Below are 20,109 nucleotides of genomic sequence, written 5' to 3' on the forward strand. Positions count from 1 at the left end.
GTTTTCAGAGCCACATTTGATAAAGAAAAAAAAAAATTAGCATTTCTGCTTTGCCCAAACTTTCTATTCTTGTTTTTCAACTACGCTGGGAAGAAAACAGCTAAGGGTGCTATGGCCACAGATCTTACATAATTCAGCATTGAAAGATAGTAGGAATTCAACATCACCATAAAAGAGATTAATGTGAAAATCAAGGGAATGGCAATAATGAAAATAATCCAAATATAATGGAAAAGTAAATAGCATATAGAATCTTCTATGCCTATAAGTTGGTTCGTTTCTATATATCGGTTCATTTATTATTCATTTCGGTATGAAACACAGTTCACTGGACAAAGGCATGGAAGATTTCTTTAATAACTCTCAGTACTAATTTAATTCTACTTAAACACACATATTCTAGTGAATGCCACATGCTTTTCAGCATGATTTTTATGTGTAAATCAGGATAATATGTTTTCAGATCATTAAGTAAAAGGAAGCATGAACTAAAACCTATTTAATCAATGAGGTATCACCTTTAAACTGCCACAAGGTCATAAAAAAGATAATTTCAAAGCTATAAGTTTCCTAATTGTAATCAACAACAATCTAATGATAAAGAGAAGTATGTGCTAATGGCTCTAATAAACTTAAGGAAATCACTGTCTGTCTCTGAAGACACTTTGCTTCCTCTTTTGGTGAAGGGCCACCTCCTCAGTTCTGGATTTCCGAGTACATGAAGTGAATGATTGTATGCTGGCTTCCAGAGCATTATGATAATGACATGGATATGCATCCACTGAGTGGAAATGAAGATAAGATTCAGCAGTTGACTTCAGTCCAACTGTACCACCATAAAGCAATATTTAATTTCCTTCTGTTTGTATAATATTAACTCTTCTACTAACCCATTGACAGATACAGTCACACTGTATATATTGAGTTAACAATGGCAGCTTGCTGTTTAACTGAATCACACATATATTATAAATTATTAGATTATACATTCCTAAACATATGAACAATGAATTAAATTTACCCCTGGGCTTCCCAGGTGGCGCTAGTGGTAAAGAACCCTCCTGCCAATGCAGGAGACATAAAAGACGCAAGTTTGATCCCTGGGATGGGAAGATCCCCTGGAGGGGTGCATGGCAACCCACTCCAGTATTCTTGCCTGGAGAATCCCATGGACAGAGAAGCCCAGTGGCTCACACACCAAAGGGTCTCAAAGACTTGGGCACAACTGAAGCAACTTAGCACACATGCACTTTTATGAATGCAATGTAAATTTCTGTAAATTACAAACTATTTAAATCAGTGTAAAAGCCAGAAAATGAATATGCAACTCAAATATTTCACATATTCTGTTAAGATGTTACTATACCACCGAAAAATCTCCATTAAAGCACTAATCGCTCTTTAATATCTATAAATATAAATAAAAGGTATTATATACTAGGGTATAGAGTCATCACAATTTTTAAATCCCTTCTAGCACCTTGGGTTAGAGGAAAAAATGAAGATAGGAATACCCAAGGTTTGTTTTGTTTGGATCTCAGTTCTTAAACAGGCACCTACCTAAATTCAATTCTCTCTTCATAAAATTATCTGTTCATAAAATATGCAACTGAGTTGATCCGCCCCAAAGGTCTCTTTCCAACATTCTTTTCTTAAACAATGTGGCTTCTGCTATTTACAGTTTCAAGTGTTTTGGTAAATATCTACTCATTAATTCTTATAAAGTCATAAAAGGCATATAATAGTGAGTAATTTTTATGACATAGAAGGTAATGAATTTTTCCTTGGCAGAAAAGTTCCATACAAACTGTAGATTAACTCTTACTTTCCCTTGATGAGACCTTTGCTGCTCTTACACTCTTTACAGCTGCAGAGGGATCTATCCAGACTTGCAGGTCATTCTTCAGGCGATAAGGACATTAGTACAGGACACACTGGTTCCTGAAGCTGGGCTATGAGCAGACACTGGGTGTCCTAGGGTCCTTTTCCTTTGGTATTAAAAAAATACATGTTTCTAAACACCCAACCAAGAATCATGCTTATTTCCGAAGTGTACTTTCTGTTCAAGAAATGTACATAACAATCTAAGGCAGAGTTGTATTCTTAGTAATTAGTTCCTCTAAACAGTTAAAACAAGGGTAGAGTTGAATCTAGCTCATAATAGTTCTGAATAAATTAAGTCAATCTTTATCAGAGAAATAGTTAGAAATGGCCAGACTGAGTCACATTTCTCCTGTGAAAATGATACTGAACTCTAACCATTAGGACATGGAATTTAAGGCTGCTTTTCCAGTGGTGCAAATAGAGTTTTCCTATTTTATTACCCTCCTCTGCTTTTTTCTTTTTTGGTCAAATGAAAGGTTTATATATACATCTAAACTTGTTTTCCAAAAAAAAAAACAGGAATGAAAACCACTTGTATGAGAAAAACAAAGTGCAAATTTAAAATATAATTTTTGAATCTAATTGAAGTCTCAGACAAAAAAGAATTTCCCTATCACTATGCATAAAGCAAGAGACACACGTGTGTGTACATACACATACATACAGACACATGTGTGTGTGCATACACACAGTGCTAGATGAAAATGATCTCAATAAAATAATACTAATATAAGGGTCTCAATAAAACAAAGTAAGAACAAGAATCACCAGAAATACAACTGAGACTCTAAGTTCTGAAAAAATTAATTCTAACAATAAATAGGCATTCAATGGAGACAATTGTAGAGCATTTGCATACATTCAGATACCAACATTGCTCACAGACTTACCCCCTGGAGGCATTGAAATCATTACAGGATCACTCCTCAAGCTGCCTTGGCTATTGGAAGCATTCACTTGTACTGTGTAGTTCGTAAAAGGAACCAATCCATTGATGAGCACCCAAAGGCTGGTCTCTTCACCACTGTGCATGATTCGTGTGCCATTTAGAAGAGTGTAGTTATCACCTACTGATTATAAAAAGAAAAGTATTTGAATTAGTGTATAATTAAGGATTCTTTCCTTCTATTTTTTGAGTATTTTCTTGGGTTCTAAATATAGAGTGCTAAGTAGAGCTCTCTGTATCAGTACCCAGAGGGGCATTTCATGTGCTGCTATCAACATACATAAATTTATTATTTCTGAACAAAGTGTTACCTGAATTAATATGTTTATTAATTTCCAATTTATTCAGTGTAGAGATTTGAATAACTCGACTGACATTTTTAAGACCGTATGAAGCCTAATCACAAATATCATGGTTATACACATAAATACTGTACAGATATATAAATTGATCAGTTAATGGATTATTTACAATTGTTTGATTTTTTTTTTTTAAGTTCTTGAATTTTCTTTAATGTACAGACTGGAAGGAAATCACACTCTGTTTCCCTAAATGGAATGGTTCTGGATATAAATAGTATACTCAGATATGTGTTATATGTCTCATTTAGTACCAGTACCAATTGGTTTATTTTCTGTTCATTTTGCATGTAAGGTTAGTTGACTACTTTCTATCTAATACCTCTTCAAAACAAAATTGGTGACAATATTCTGAAAAGTAACTAGGGATGGGAAGTAATATGTGTCCACTTTAATCAGAATATCTTTTTTTTTTTTTTTTTTACCTCTATGGGAAAATGCAGAGGCTGCCTCTCTGTATATAAGAATCACTGTGAAAGTACATCACTGGGTCCCACCACTACCCTCCTTCCAAAACTTCAGGGAAACCAAATCTCTAGATTGCTAAGTTGCTTCAGTTGTGTTCAACTCTGTGCGACCCCATAGACGGCAACCCACCAGGCTTCCCCATCCTTGGAATTCTCCAGGCAAGAACACTGGGAGTGGGTTGCCATTTCCTGCTCCAATGCATGAAAGTGGAAAGTGAAAGTGAAGTCGCTCAGTCCTGTCAGACTCTTCACGACCCCATGGGCTGCAGCCTACCAGGCTCCTCCGTCCATGGGATTTTCCAGGCAAGAGTACCGGAGTGGGGTGCCATGGCCTTCTCCAAATCTCAAGATTAGAATACAGGAAAATACTTTTGTGTGATAACAGGGTTTTATCTCTATCTTCTCTGCAACTGGGTTATATTCAAGGTTAAGAAGAGTTAGAAATTAGACTTAAAAAATAAGGCGACAACTGAACAGCATATTATAACATTTATTTCACTTGCTATGTTAGATGCTTTCATGAAAAGTTTCCATGAGGAAATTTTTTAAGATATCACCCAATTTAATAAACTTTAGTTATATTTATTCTTAAAAGATTGAAAAAAAAAAATAGTTAGAAATAGTAAAATTTACTTCAAATAGCCATCCTCCTTTGCCAGAACACTTTTTACCTTTAATTTTTCCCATATACATTCTACAAATATAAGCAAACAAATAAAAGAACACTGATGCTGGCTTCAAGGTGAAAGCATATTTGCAAGCTCTCTGGATACTGATATAATCTTTACTGTCTAAATGTTTTAAAAAGTAAAGATGGTGACATATGAAAAGTGATCTTGTATTGTACAGCAGACAAAAGTTAACAGTTGCAATATTTACAAAAATATTATATTTTTACATAGTTTAGTATAGTGCAAGAGAAGGAAATGGCATCCTGCTCCAGTATTCTTGTCTCGAGAATCCCATGGACAGAGTCTGGTGGGCTACAGTCCATGGGGTCGTGAAGAGTCAGACATAACTGAGCAACTTCCCTCACTCTCAGTATAGTGCAATGGAAAGTACATACATTTGGTGATTAGAGAGTTTCTGCATTTGAACTTGTCCTTTTCATTCTTGATTAGTGTGCTCTTTGTAAGTTACTTAATTTTATTTATTTTTTTACCACCACACTGGGTAGCTGTGGGATCTTAGTTTCACAACTAAGGACTGAACTCGGGCGGGTCCACAACAGCAAAAAGCACTGTGTCTTAATATCTGGACTGCCGGGGAATTACCTGTAAGTTACTTAATATTTCCGAACCTCATTTTTCTTCTGTGAACTGGGAATAATAACGTTCCTTTGTTTGCCATATTATCATGACCATTAAATGAGATGCTCAGCAGCAACAGCTAGAAATGTTACTGTTTCTGTTGCAATAATTTCTATTCATTTTTAGTAAAACAAGATAGAGACATTGTCACAGTTTAAGAATGGTTTTAAGTTCCCAAAATGGAAACAGACAACAGATCTATGTACCTGAAGAAGTTATGAAACCTACAAAGTAGCTGTTGATAATCTACTAATGCATTACAGCAGAAAGGATACATCTGTTGTTACATCCACGCAACAGATACATTTCTGAAAAATATTTAGAACTATCAAGTGATTGAGAATTACTGACCCTGTATTTTACTTTCTCTAATACCTACCTACTACATTCTCCCCACCTCCACCCAATCATGTATTATTATTCAAAAATCTAAGGTTTTTCAATTAATAAAACAATGCTAATCTCATTTACTTCCACTGTGCCATTGTTTCATCAGGTTGCATTTCAAACTCTAAAATTAATGAGATCAAATGATGAAAAGAAGAACTTATATCTAGTTACGAGCCTTCTTATGAAATATGTGTAAGGTAGATCAAGACTTCAAAAATATGCCAAATTTTAAAAAGATACTTATAATAACTTTGGGATGGAGAACATAGATGAAAATTTTATTGCTGTGAAGTCTACAGGTAGGTTAAGTGTTTTCCATGAGCATAAGAAATCCCTAGTTCATGCAAGAATTTATTACCCTGAACTTGAAATTGGCATATCCAAAGGAGTAGTTTGTTCCAAAGAAAATAAATGGTACTTATGGGCTAAAACAAGGGACTAATAATTTCTATTCCTTTTTGGTAAAACATGATAAAGACATAGTCCCAGTTTAAGGATGAGTTTAAGTTCCCAAAATGGGAATAGACAACACAGCTAGATAGGTGAAGAAGTTATGAAACTTACGAAGTAGCTGTTGATAATGCACTGAAAAGACATTTCCAAATTATGCACTGAAAAGACATTTCCAAATTATGCTTCACTAGCTTTCATAGAATTTTGACAACTGGTCAACTTGATTATGGAGCTCCAACTGCATGCAGGGAGTAGACCTGAGTAGGTGCTGATAACTGTTTGCCTCGAATGAGTAAGACACAGTTCTTGCACTCAAGAAATTTGTTTTAGATTAACATGAATCCCTTCTAATCATGATCTAAGAAAAATTTCATTGTTCACATCTAAAGATCTTCTCAAGTTCCCATAATGTCCTGTTCCTTAAAAACATATTCAGTTATAGCTGAAACAATTGCTGCTAACGTCACATGCCCAGATCTAAAATTTCAAAAAGGTCAGCTTATCCTAGGAAACCCAGGAAAATGCTCTATTTCCTTGAAAGTGGTATAAGATGTGGTATAAATTGCAAGACAACAATGAAAATTATAAAAATAAGCCAAGAGAATACAGTTTTACACATTTCAAGCCTGGTGTAACTGTAAGTTCAATGAGTTAACATCTAGGATGATAATACTGGTAAGGTTTTTTTTTTTTTCCCCTTGTATTTTGTTTGTTTGTCTTTGAGGCAAATTTCTAGTTGTAAAATGAAAAATATTGCCAGCTTTGAAAATGGCATGGCAGGGGGAAATATATTAAGTACCACTTTATTCTAAGTTTCCCGGATAACATTAATACATGGTAATTATACAATTAGTTGTAACATTAAGTCCCAGTTATAGAACAATGATTACTCAGTAATTATAAGAAGTATATAATTACTCAATAATTATGAGAAGTATGCAATTACATAACCATTTCGTTCAGCTCAAAAAAGAACTTGTACATCTCCAGGAATCATGCAGCTGAGTGAATTGAATGTTCTTTCACCTCCACTAACATAAAGCTCAATTCAGAGACCTGGAGCAAACAACGGGATTTCAACCCTCACTGAAGCTCAAAAATCTCCAGATTCAAAACCAATACAGGACCCAGAGATTTCAGCTCTTCTCCACCTTATTCTCCCTGCTCTCTCTCTCTTTCTTCCAATAAACTTCGCCAGTTTGGGTTCTTAGCTTTTAAGGGAAAAATCTTAAAAATGTAGGTCCTCTGATCCTTTTAAAGGGGTTGTGATTTACCACTTTTCACTGCATGAACTTTGTTTTCAGTGGGCTGGAAAATACAGCCCCATTGGTTCAGCCTCAAGAATCAAGCTAGAAAATGCTACAATGATAAGCATTTCCTATCACAGGTGACCACTCCTGTCCGGTTGGCCTCAGCGCTGACCTGATTTGTGAGTATAAATGGATGGTGCTGGTTGGGTTAAGATTCGATGTTCTGGAACCACAACTCCCAAGACTCCTCCTCCAGGCACTGTGAGCTTGGAGTCCCCTTCATCGACCTTCTCTAGCTCTGGTCTGTGCCATTGAGCTTTAACTGGTTGTTCAGTCATGAAGTCATGGCTGACTCTTGGTGACCACGTGGACTGCAGCTTTAACTGGGGATTGCACTACACTGTCTATACCTGTTCCAGAGCTCACTCATGTCAAAATAGCCTGGGAGTACTTCACACACCTGAGTTCTAACCCAGACCTACTAAAGGAGAACACCAGAGTGTATGGGGAATCACATGGTGATCCTTCTTCAGCATGCATAATTACTGGTTTTAGGATTATTTATCCCATGCTCAAGGTGGTCTTAATGTAATGACCCAAATTCATTTCCTTTGCTTGAAAAAATTATCAGGCCGCATTTGGCATCCTTATGAATGATGCATTTAGATTCTAGCTTTGGGTTGCAAAATGTTGATTAGTTAAACAATGCATCTTTAGAAAGTGTAAAGTTAACTTGCAAACCAGACTGTCTTTATAGACTACAAAATCTAGTACAGTTACGGTATAAGAAAGTTTAAAATATGAATAAAAACAATTTTTTAAATGAATAAAAAATTTTAAAAAGGAAAAAGGAAAGCTATAGCATGCAAACAACAACCATCAGAGAATTGGCTATACTAATATCAGATAAAACAGACTGTTAGACAAAAAGCATTACGAGCAATAAAGAGACATTTAAAAATGATAACAGGCTATTCTATCGGGAATACATAATTATGGACATACATGCACCTATATGAGCTTTCCAGGTGGCTCTAGTGGTAAAGAACCCGCCTGCCAGTGCAGGAAACAGAAGAGACGAGGGTTCAATCCCTGGGTCAGCAAGATCCCCTAGAGGAGGGCACAGCAACCCACTCCAATATCCTTGACTGGAGAATCCATGGACAGATGAGCCTGGAGGACTATCATTCATGGGGTTGTAAAGAGTTGGACACAATGCATCTATATATTCCTGGTTTTAATCATAATAAAATTTTGCCTGTTTGCTTGATTTTATAATAACTGAAACCATGAAGTATGTAAAAGTATGTATATCACACACCTGAGAACAATAACTTAAGAATTTCTGAATGAAGGTTCTCACTCTTTCTTTCCCCACTGAGGATGCAGAAAAAAGGAAAGATTCTTTGCACACCGGCCTGTATCATCCAATCACAAGGAGAAAACATATTTGGTATAGATCACACAACATTCTACAATAAAATCCTAGATGCTGTTTCAGACTATTCTACACTCTCAGGGATTTCCCAGAAGGTTAATTCTTTCAGTCCTACTTTTCTATTTTACTTTGAAGGAAAAAGTGTTAAATGAAGAAGCAATCAAATTAAATCTTACATGTGCCACAGGTTTCGCATGACAGGAACTTTTCCTTCAGCTTCGAATATGAAGACCAACTAAAATGTTAACAACCTGGATGCCCATTTCTAAAGCTAAAATCTTACTTTTCATGTTCTTACTTGCTGAATCGTAGGATATTTTTCTGTACAATTAGTCTTTAAGCAAAAACCAGCGTAAACAGATATTCTCACAGGTATGAGTCACAGCTGAGTAATTGATGACTATTCTGGGAGTATCATCTCATGGGGCTCTCTAGATTGAAATAACATAAATGGGTATCCTTTCCCATTCTTGTTATAATCATTGTCACAAGAATTTTAATGCACCATATATTCCATAATTTTTTTCCTCTGTGCTGTACTGCTCTGACCTTTTCAATATTCTATAATTTGACTGGCTGGCTATTTCCGTTCTCTCCTTTTTACAGCCTTATTAACTTGTGGGAAAGGGGTGAAATGAACAGCCAATCAGAATACATAATATTGCAAAGGTCAGTGTAGTCTTGTAAGTATCATCACACACAGAAGACTGTATGCCAGGCATTAACATCCTGATATCTTATTCATGTGACAAAGATTGTAACAAGAACAGAAAATGGCACAACATGAATCCATTCTCGTGACAAAGATCATAATGAGGAATGACAGCGAACAAACCAAACTGATTCTTGTTACCTTGTGAGGATTTTACATGTCAGACCTGGTCCTGTTTAAGTTAGCCTTTTTCTGAATCCAATTACATCTTATGGTAGAAAAGATATTGACCAATTTTCCCACTTCTGGCTGGAAAAAGAAAATGCAATATTTTTTCCTGTACTGGGGGGGGGTCTCAATTTTAGTGTTGTTCAGCCTCACCTCACCATCACAGAATTCTGCCAATCCCCAGGTAAAAGACCCTGAATGGCATATTGCAAATTAGGCCCGTGTGGCCAGTATGCCCTTAAATGGGAGCTAAGAATTCTAGGTCACTCTAGATAGCACATATTAATATTTAAGTCACTTTTATTTCTTCTTTGTAAAGATATTTCAAATTATTCTACCCAAGATGCAAATGCATGCTCCAAGCATCATCATTTTAATAGATCTTACGTTGATATAAATCTGAAAGAATTCAAGTTAATATATAGGTAAAAGGACCTATTCCTGACTTTAAGTTTTTGCCAATATACAAAACTTTTATAGATCTTTACTTACGCAGCTTTCTTTTCCACAGAACATTTTGAAAGAGAAAAAAAAATAAGTATCTTGTGAAGCACTTAGGCTCTGAGAAAGACAGTGCTCTGTTAATGCATCATACTTTTACCATTATTATAATTACTCTAATGTGATGCTTAATTAGTTGTCCTCTAGTAAAAGCTGTACTTCTTTGATTTCTCTTTAAAGTGGTCATTCTGCTATTATAACAATTGTAGTTCAGGGAATAAATACAGAGAATATTTCATCAATTCACCAAAAGATGCTTCACAATAATTTGCCCCAAGTCTGTGCTCATACAAGAGCAATACAGTTCTATAGATAGTGAGGATAATTTTGTCTGCTGCTGCTTTGATTTATTTTTTTAATTTATGGGCAAGAGTAAGCTAATGTTACACAATTAATCTTCTAAATATTTTAAATACAATTGTTTTAAGTCACTAGCAATAGCTGCTGTTCTAAAGGTTTAAAAAGAATAACTGAAGAGTATGGATGGATTTAGTCCATTCTGAAGGAGATCAGCCCTGGGAATTCTTTGGAGGGAATGATGGTGAAGCTGAAACTCCAGTACTTTGGCCACCTCATGCGAAGAGTTGACTCATTGGAAAAGACCCTGATGCTGGGAGGGATTGGGGGCAGGAGGAGAAGGGGACGACAGAGGATGAGATGGCTGGATGGCATCACTGACTCGATGGACGTGAGTCTGAGTGAACTCCAGGAGTTGATGATGGACAGGGAGGCCTGGCGAGCTGCGATTCATGGGGTCGCAAAGAGTCGGACACGACTGAGCGACTGAACTGAACTGAACTGATGGATGGATTGGAGGGCATTATACTAAGTGAAATAAGCCAGAGAGAGAAAGATAAATTCTGTATGATAACATGGATATGCGGAATGTACAAAATACAACAAACTGGTGAATATACCAAAAAAGAAATAGACTCACAGATGCGGAGAACAAACAAGTAGTCATCAGTGGGGAGAGGATGGGGCAACATAAGGGTGGGGGAGTAGAAGGTACAAACTATTGGGTATGACAGGCTCAAGGATGTGGGAATACATAGCGGGAATGCAATATGGAGAATATAGTCACTATTTCATAATAACTGTAAGTGGAAAGCAGCCCTTAAGAATTTTATAAAAATAAAAAAATTTAAAAAGGGGTAAGCAAAGAGTAATCAATGAATCCTTGAATGAAAGAAAGATGGGTTTACTATTTAAACTGCTTCTGAAAGACTTTTTTAACCTTTTAGAGTTATATGCCTTCCAGAGACAATTTGCTAGACATGAAACAGCCCTTCCTACAAATCTTAATGAGAAAAACTAAATGGCTAAAAAAGGCTAAAATATTTTGCTCTAAGAAGCAAATGCAGTGTTACTATTGCCTTGCAATTTATTTTAAAGAAATAATTTTATTGCCTTATTCTCAACATAAGAAAATGAATTACAAAATGGCTTAACAGTGCCTATGTAAAAATTTGGTTTAAGAACCAAGCAGAGGTGGCCAGAGTCAGAAGCAAGAGAACTATAATGCGGTACCTTTAGTCCCAAAATAAGCTTTCAACATGTAAAGGGTCATAAGAAATACATTTGTTTGTAAAGTAAAGAGAGTTTGATATATATACATTTTGCTCTCTTGAGCAACAACTTAATCGATTTTTGCTCCCTGATTTCAAGCTGAACTGATTTTCCCTCTTAGATCCTGCAGATGGTGACTTTCTAGCCTGGATAACTGTAGAAATGAAAAGAACCAGTTTGAGTCCTTTCAAAGACATTTTATCCACCTTAGTAGTTTTCTTATTGTTTACCTGGATCAGTTAATGTAGTTCAGCTATAAAATGAATGTGTAAAAACAAGTAACATCTCTGGCATGGCAAATAGTTAATCACTTACTTAATGCTAAGAATGCATTTTATAGTCACCAATTGTATTTTTTTTAAAGGAAGAATAAAGTTGTTTTTAAAACATTTCATCTTAAGGAAAAGATTGAGAAGTGTGAAGAGCTTACTAACAATGTCATAGGAACATACTATAAGTCTTTATCTTTAAATCTTTGGTCAGTGTTTGGGCTTTCATTGTCAGTATACAAATGAAGATTATTATCTGCTTTTAAAACATGTTCATAACTCATAGATGCCAATAAGAATAGTCAGTTCTTTAGGGAGATGATCAGAAAGAAACGGGCTAAAAAGGAGACCTAGTGATCTCCAATCTATAATCAAATATCTAGATTGATTGTGTCACTTGCACTCGTATTGATTTCAATTCGAGTAGCTCACCCAAGGGAATAATAAAAATGTGGAATAAAACTGATTTATGAGAACAAAATAAATCCTTTTGTGAGTGGTAATGAATTGGTACTATTTAACCCTTTCAATCACAGAGTGAAAAAACTATTTATTTTTTAAGAATGCTGAGCTAGCCAAAAGAAGTCATATCAGAAATGCCAATATTGCCAAGTGCCATTACACTACATTGTAATGCTGGGGAAAAAAAATGCTGCTCTAAACTTGATGGAAGGCATCATCTGACATACAACATACTTCTAGCATTCCTGGGCCAAGTTCAATGTGCCATCACCAATGATGGACTTGTAGATCCAAAGTATTACGGAATCATTCGATGAATGTTTATTGTACTTATTTACAAGATTTATAAGACAGTTGAGAAACAAGAGTAACATGGTAGTACAGGTTGTTGCTCAGTCACTAAGTCGTGTATGGCTCTTTGAGACCCAATGGACTACATACAGCACACCAGGCTTCTCTGTCCTTCACTATATCTGGAGTTTGTTCAAATTCATGTCCAAGGAGTCAGTGGCATTAACTAGCCATCTCATCCTCTACTGCCCTCTTTACCTCTTGCCTTCAATCTTTTCCAGCAATCAGGGTGTTTTCAAGTGAGTCGGCTCGTTGCATCAGGCCAAAGTATTAGAGCCTCAGCTTCAACATCAGTCCTTCCATTGAATATTCAGGATTGATTTCCGTTGATTTCTTTTAGGATTAACTGGTTTGATCTCCTTGCTGTCCAAGGGACTCTCAAGAGTTTTTTCCAGCACCACAATTTGAAAACATCAATTCTTCAGCACTCAGCCTTCTTTATGGTCCAACTCTCATATCCGTACATGACTACTGGAAAAACCATAGCTTTGACTAAACGGACCTTTGTCAGCAAAGTAACGTCTCTGCTTTGTAATATGCTGTCTAGATTTGTCATAGATTTCCTTCCAAGGAATAAATGTCTTTTAATTTCATGGGTGAAGTCACCATCTGCAGTGATTTTGAAGCCCAAGAGAATAAAATCTGTCACTGTTTGCATTTTTCCCCCATCTATTGGCCATTAAATGATGGAACTGGATGCCATGATGTTAGTTTTCTGAATGTTGTGTTTTAAGCCAGCTTTTTCACTGTCCTTTTTCATCCTCATCAAGAGGCTTTTTAGTCTCTTTTCACTTTCTGCCATTAGAGTGGTATCATCTGTATGCATGAGGTTGTTGATAATTCTCCTGGCAATCCTGATTCCAGCCTGTGAGTCATCCAGTCCAGCATTTCGCATAATGTACTCTGCATATAAGTTAAATAAGCAGGGTGACAACATAAAGTCTTGACATACTTCTTTTCCAATTTGGAACCAGTCCGTTGTTCCATGTCCAGTTCTAACTGTTGCTTCTTGACCTGCATACAGGTTTCTCAGGAGGAATGTCAGGTGGTCTGGTACTCCCATCTCTTGAAGAATTTGTCACAATTTGTTGTGATCCACACAGTCAAAGTCTTTAGCAGAGTCAATGAAGCAGAAGTAGATGTTTCTCTGGAATTCCCTTGCTTTTTCTATGGTCCAGCAGATGTTGGCAATTTGATCTCTGGTTCCTGTGCCTGTTCCGAATCTAGCCTGTATATCTGGAAATTCCTGATTCAGATACTGCTGAAGCCTAGCTTGAAGAATTTTGAGCATTATATTGCTAGCTTGTGAAATGAGCACAATTGTATGGTAGTTTGAACATTCTTTGGCATTACCTTTCTTTGGGATTTAGGGCTTCCCTGGTAGCTCAGCTGGTAAAGAATCCACTTGCAAAGCAGGAGACCCCGGTTCAATTCCTGGGTTGGGAAGACACTCTGGAGAAGGGAAGGCTACCCACTCCAGTATTCTAGCCTGGAGAATGACATGGACTCTACAATCCATGGGGTCACAAAAAGTCGGACACAATTGAGCGACTTTCACTTTCTTTGGGATTTAACTACATTTAATATTTTTTCTCTCAGTATTGATGTTCTTTAGTTTACTCAAAACTTAGTATATAACCATTAATTCAAGGGGTATCTCCAGGATATCAGGGCTCAGGGAGATAGCTTTTAGCATAATTAAAGCACATACATAAAATGCCTGGGACATACTCAGGCGGCTCAATGGTGAAGAATCTGCATGTCAGTGCAAGAGTCGCAGGAGACTCGGGTTCCTTCACTGGGTTGAGAAAATCCCCTAGAGGAAGAATGGCAACCCATCCAGTATTCTTGCCTGGCAACTTCCATGGACTGAAGAGCCTGGCAGACTAATGTCTCTGGCCAAAGGGTCAGACATGACTGAGCACACACACACACACACACACACACACACATTTGCCTTAAGGAAAATGAAAGAACCTGGGAAAAAGTAAGATGATTTGTACATAAAACCAAAGCAACTAATTCTATCAACTGAGCCAACCAGCCAAGCAGTTGATTTAATGAGAAAAAACAAACAAACAAACAAACGAATCAGCTCATGTTCTTTGAAATCCAGTAGTCAAAACATTTCCAATAGTTTGGCTTCAACTTAATTTTTAACTTTTCCATGTTGCTGACATCTTATACACATGTTCTAAAACTAGGTTGTCCAATTGAATAACCACTATCCACATGGGGCCCTTGAGTACTTGAAATGTGGTTGTGACTGAATTTCTAATTTTATTTAATTTTAACTAATTTAAATTAAAAACTAATAATTGATTTTGCTTCTGTAAAATTTTAAATTATTGAATACCTTTTTAACAGAAAATATTATGAAACTGAAATACAGATTGAATATTTCTGATAAAAATTATCTGAATTGAAGAGTACTATAAAATATATACACTGATTTAGCATAAAAAGAAGAAAAAAAACTCACTTGAGATATTACTTTAAGATTTTGATTCCATGTTGAAATGATAATATTCAGGGTAGACTGATTCACAAAATATACATTATATAATTTTATTCATGTGCATACTAGAAAATTAAAAATTAGATATTTAGCTTCCTTTATATGTCTATTGGACAGCACCACTCTGATGTGCTAAAGGAAAAATTAGAATGCACACTTAAAATGCAGGTTCATTTTTATCTGAAACTAACATAAAAAAGAAAATCTTATTCTTCTTCCTATATATATGCACACAAAATGAAGGTGAAACTTTTATTCATAAAATGCACAGGCTCTATTTAATACAATGCATTTAATTCATTGCCCTAAGAAAGCTAATTTCAGAACTACTTGGAAGGGACTCCTATAAGTGTTGAATTGATTTGTTATCAGCTCTGTCAATTTGGCTTGTACTGTCATGGTGTTTAATGAAATTATATGAAGGTAACTATTTATCCTCGTCGGCATAAAAAGGCTTTTAAAAAAATTAATACATTTTACTATTTACAATGAAACATAATTTAATTCAGCTTGATGGTACCATAATTATTATAGCATAATAATTTTTTTAATATGATAACTTTTGCATGTATGCCACATAGAGTAAATCATTAAATAGGAAACAGTACAAATCAAAAAGATAATAAGAAACTCTATTATCTTAAAGGGATAAATTACTAGGGAAACGTGAAAGTGAATCATCGTAAGTTTAAGGAATTCAAGTAAAAGCAAGATGGTTGGGTTTCTGAAAGAAGCAAGGGCTCAAGGTCTTTATCATCTCAGGTTTAGTGAAGTTAAGTCTTTTGTTTCCAAGTTCTCATGAGAATTTGGAGTTTTAAAATCTGTTGTTTTCTAAAATCTTCTAGTACTTTTGCTATAAAATGACACATGCTACAAACTCTCCTCTTTTGTCTTGGCTTCATTCACTCCTTCTTTGACTATAAAAGAAATACTCATTCATTGTAAATTTTCATTATTATCAGATACTATGAAAAGCTAGAATTATCTAAAATTTCAAGATAATCATTATTATTGTATCAATATTTTTGTATATTTTGGTATTTATCCTTTCATATTTTACACATATAAATACATTATCATTTTTCCCACTTATAGACTTTTTAACGTTCTTGTTTTGTACTTGTAATAATATAATATACTTCTGCATAATCTTTTTAATGAATTCACCACAATACAGTCAATCTGTATAGCTGGACTTTTAGGACCATGCCCTTCAACTCTCATTATACAAATAAATTATCAGGAAAATAACTTTCCAAATATTTTTGCACACCTATCTAACAATATCTTTGAAAAAAATTCCAAGAAGAATTGCTCATTTTCCCAGTGGGCACAAATGGATACAAATATTTTAAACATTTTATATTTACTTTATAAGCTTATTTTAATTATCTTGAATGAATTCTTAGAAACAAAAATTAGTCAAATAGCTTTGTTGTGGTTTACTTAATCGTATTGTATGGATATATTTGTGATTGAAACTTAAACTAGAACTCTTTATGTTCCAAGTAAAAGCATCCATCCTAACTGTTAGTGTGTTATATCATGTTAGCTGAGTCGGTTAAACTCATGGAAATGTTTCTTAAGTGTAAGGAGCTCTGTATTTTCTGTTTTAATGGAGCTGAAAAAATAACTCAGATTTATACATGTTTAAATATAGTATTGATGAAAATCACACAGATATGATACCAATAATGATTTTTTGAATGTTATAATAAGAATAAAATCACAATCACAAAAGTAAAAAACCTGGCTATAACCCTCACCTCATCTTACACCACCTCACTAGCTTCCCTCGTGGCTCAGATAATAAAGAATCTGCCTGCAATGCAGGAGACCTGGGTTGGGAAGATCCCCTAGAGAAGAGAATGGCTATCCACTCCAGTATTCTTGTCTAGAGAATTCCATGGACAGAGGAGCCTGGGGGGCTACAGTCCATGGGGTCACAAAAAGTCAAAGATGACTGAGAATACTTTCACTTTTCTTCTTTTAATCCTCACAGGAAATATGAGGCCTTTATGAAAAAATAACAAAACTTTATTGTGAGATATAAAATGCCTAAATAAATGGAATCATGACACATTTCTCGATGAGAAATATTTGACAGTATAAAATTCCTCATGAATTAATTTATAAGATGAAGAGTTCATTAAAAATATCAGTGGCACTTTTTTAAGCTCAATTTAATGATGAGTTGGAAGAATATACATAAAGATCTAAGACCTTTTTAAAAAATGAGCAGTAAGCTGGAGGGAGAAGATAAGAACTTTACCAATAAGATACAAAGTATTTTTTAATATGCACCAGGTTGAAAGCATAGAGATCAAACTGTCATGGTAATGATTCAAAGAGAAGCAGAGGTATAAACAGAAGGAGTAAATAGCCCAGAAATAAGTACCATAATACATAAGAATTTAAATCTCTGATAAATTTAGCAAAATAATGCAATGCATATGTCTCAATCTTGGATAGAGATATTGTTTACAAAAATAAAACGAAGTTTTATCACACACAAAAAAATCTGAAATACTGTTTCCTAAACCTCATAAATACACCAGAAAGATAAGTTGAATAAAATATTTGGCACTGTAATGACTAATAATTATAACTCAAGTTTTAAGCTGCCATTCAGATCAAACCTAGTTTTCAATCTCTAAAATTTTCTGGCAAAGTATGTGAGCAAACAAGAGAAAAATAAAAACAAATAACAAGCATACTGGCAATGTTTGATGTCACTAAGAATAAAACAAATGCCAATTAAAGCAAACAATCATTGTTATCTATCAAATTATCACAATTACAGAAATATGAACTTATCTGTATACTGTTAGGAGATATGCGATTTTTCTTTCAAGCATGGTTGCATTTTTCCAATGCATCTCAAGTCTCCAAAAATATTCCACCCTTTAAATTTTCTAGCAATACATACTAATGATATATGCAGAATTATGTGATAAATATTATTTCTAATATTAAAAATAATAAACCTAAACATGCAAGAATAATGAAATAGCTAATGCATTTTGCTATTATAATATCATATAATGAAATGGTAATGATGGGAAGGCTAGCACATTTTGGTATATCCATACGATTGATAAGTTCCTTCTGAAGATGGCGGAGTAGAAGGATGTGTGCTCATCTCCTGTAAGAACTACAAAACTGCAACTAACCACTGAACAGCCATCGACAGGAGAATGTTGGATCCCACCAAAAAAAGATACCCCACATCCAAGGGCAAAGGAGAAGTCCCAACAAGATGGTAGGAGGGGCAAAATCATGTTTAGAGTCAAACCTGCCAGAGATGCTGGGAGGGCTCAAATGAAGCCTTCTGCACACCAGGACCCAGGGAACACACAAGAGACTGAGCCAGACCTGCCTCTGAGTGTCTGTCTCCTGCAGAGGCATGGGTCAGCAGTGACCTGCCGCGGGGACTGGGGCTCTGGCTGCGACAGACCTGGGAGGCGCGGTGTGTGAGCCCCACCATAGAGGTACCAGGAAAACAACCCACAAACTGAAGAACAACTATATCAAAGAAATTCTCACACTATTGTGAAAGATCTAGGGCTCACAACAGATTTCCCAACCTGGGGATCCAGCAAAGGGATGGAGAATCCCCAGGAAATTTGACTTTAAAGGTCAGCGGGATTTGATTACAGAATTTCCATAGGACTGGGGAAACAGTTTCTGGGAGGGTACAGACAACACCTTGTGCACACCAGGACCCAGGAGAAAGGAATGGTGACCCCACAAGAGAATGAACCAGACTCGCTGTGAGTGTCTAGGAGTCTCCAGCAGAGGTGTGGGTCAACAGTTGCCTGCCGTGGAGTCACGAACACTGAAAACAACAGTGCTGGCATAAGTCCTTTGGAAGGAGGTCTCCATTACCTCCATTATCCCTGCCATAGTTTGCTCACAGGGCAAACTACACAGAGGGAACGCAGCCCCACACAATAGTAGAAAATTGGACTCAGGATTTACTGAGCATGGCCCCACCCAACAGAGCAAGACCCAGATTCCCCCACAGTCAAACCCTGCCATCAGGAATCTTCCACAACCCTATTATCCTTCTCCATCAGAGGGCAGACAGAATGGAAACACAATTACGAAAACCAACCAAACTGATCACTTGGATCACAGCCTTGTCTAACTCAGTGAAACTATGAGCCATGCCGTGTAGGGCTACCCAAGATGTCATGGTGGACAGTTCTGACAAAACGTGGTCCAGTGGAGAAGGGAATGGCAAACCACTTCAGTGTGCGGTCCACTGGAGAAGGGATCAGCAAACCAGTTCAGTATGTGGTCCACTGGAGAAGGGAATGGCAAACCACTTCAGTATTCTTGCCTTGAGAACCCCATGAACAGTATGAAAAGGCAAAACAACAGGACACTGAAATATGCCCAATATGCTACAGGAGAAGAGTGGAGAAATAACTCCAGAAAGAATGAAGAGGCTGAGCCAAATGAAAACAATACCCAGTTGTGGATGTGACTGGTGATGGAAGTAAGCCCAAGGCTGTAAAGAACAATATTGCATAGGAACCTGGAATGGTAGGTCCATGAATCAGAGTAAATTGGAAGTGGTCAAACAGGAGATGGCAAAAGTGAATATCAACATTTTAGGAATCAGTGAACAAAAATGGACTGGAATGGGCAAATTTAATGCAGTTGACCATTATATTGACCACTGTGGGCAAGAATTACTGAGAAGAAATGGAGGAGCCCTCATAGTCAACAAAAAAGTCCAAAATGAAGTACCTGGGTGCACTCTCAAAAATGACAGAATGATCTCTGTTCATTTTCAAGGAAAACCATTCAATATCACAGTAATCCAACTCTATGCCTGAACCACCAATGCTGAAGAAGCTGAAGCTGAATGGTTCTATGAAGACCAACAGGACCTTTTAAAACTACACACCTTGCCCCCCCCCCCCCGCAAAGATATCCTTTTCATCATAGGGGACTCAAATGCAAAAGTAGGAAGTCAAGAGACACCTTGAGTAACAGTCAAGTTTGGTCTTGGAGTACAAAAATGAAGCAGGGCAAAAGTTAACAGAGTTTT

The 20,109-nt window shown here is 36.2% G+C and overlaps 1 protein-coding gene across 1 annotated transcript in view; it reads right to left on the reverse strand.

The window, feature by feature from the left end:
• The window catches only part of USH2A (usherin), a 935,662-nt gene that overhangs the window by 358,119 nt on the left and 557,434 nt on the right, over positions 1–20,109 (reverse strand). Inside the window, exon 38 of the mRNA XM_005690572.2 lies at positions 2,775–2,954. Coding sequence (XP_005690629.2) covers positions 2,775–2,954 — 180 coding nt within the window. The remainder of the gene's footprint in view (positions 1–2,774; positions 2,955–20,109) is intronic.

This window comes from Capra hircus, chromosome 16 (genome assembly GCF_001704415.2).
Source record: "Capra hircus breed San Clemente chromosome 16, ASM170441v1, whole genome shotgun sequence".
Lineage (NCBI taxonomy): Eukaryota > Metazoa > Chordata > Mammalia > Artiodactyla > Bovidae > Capra > Capra hircus.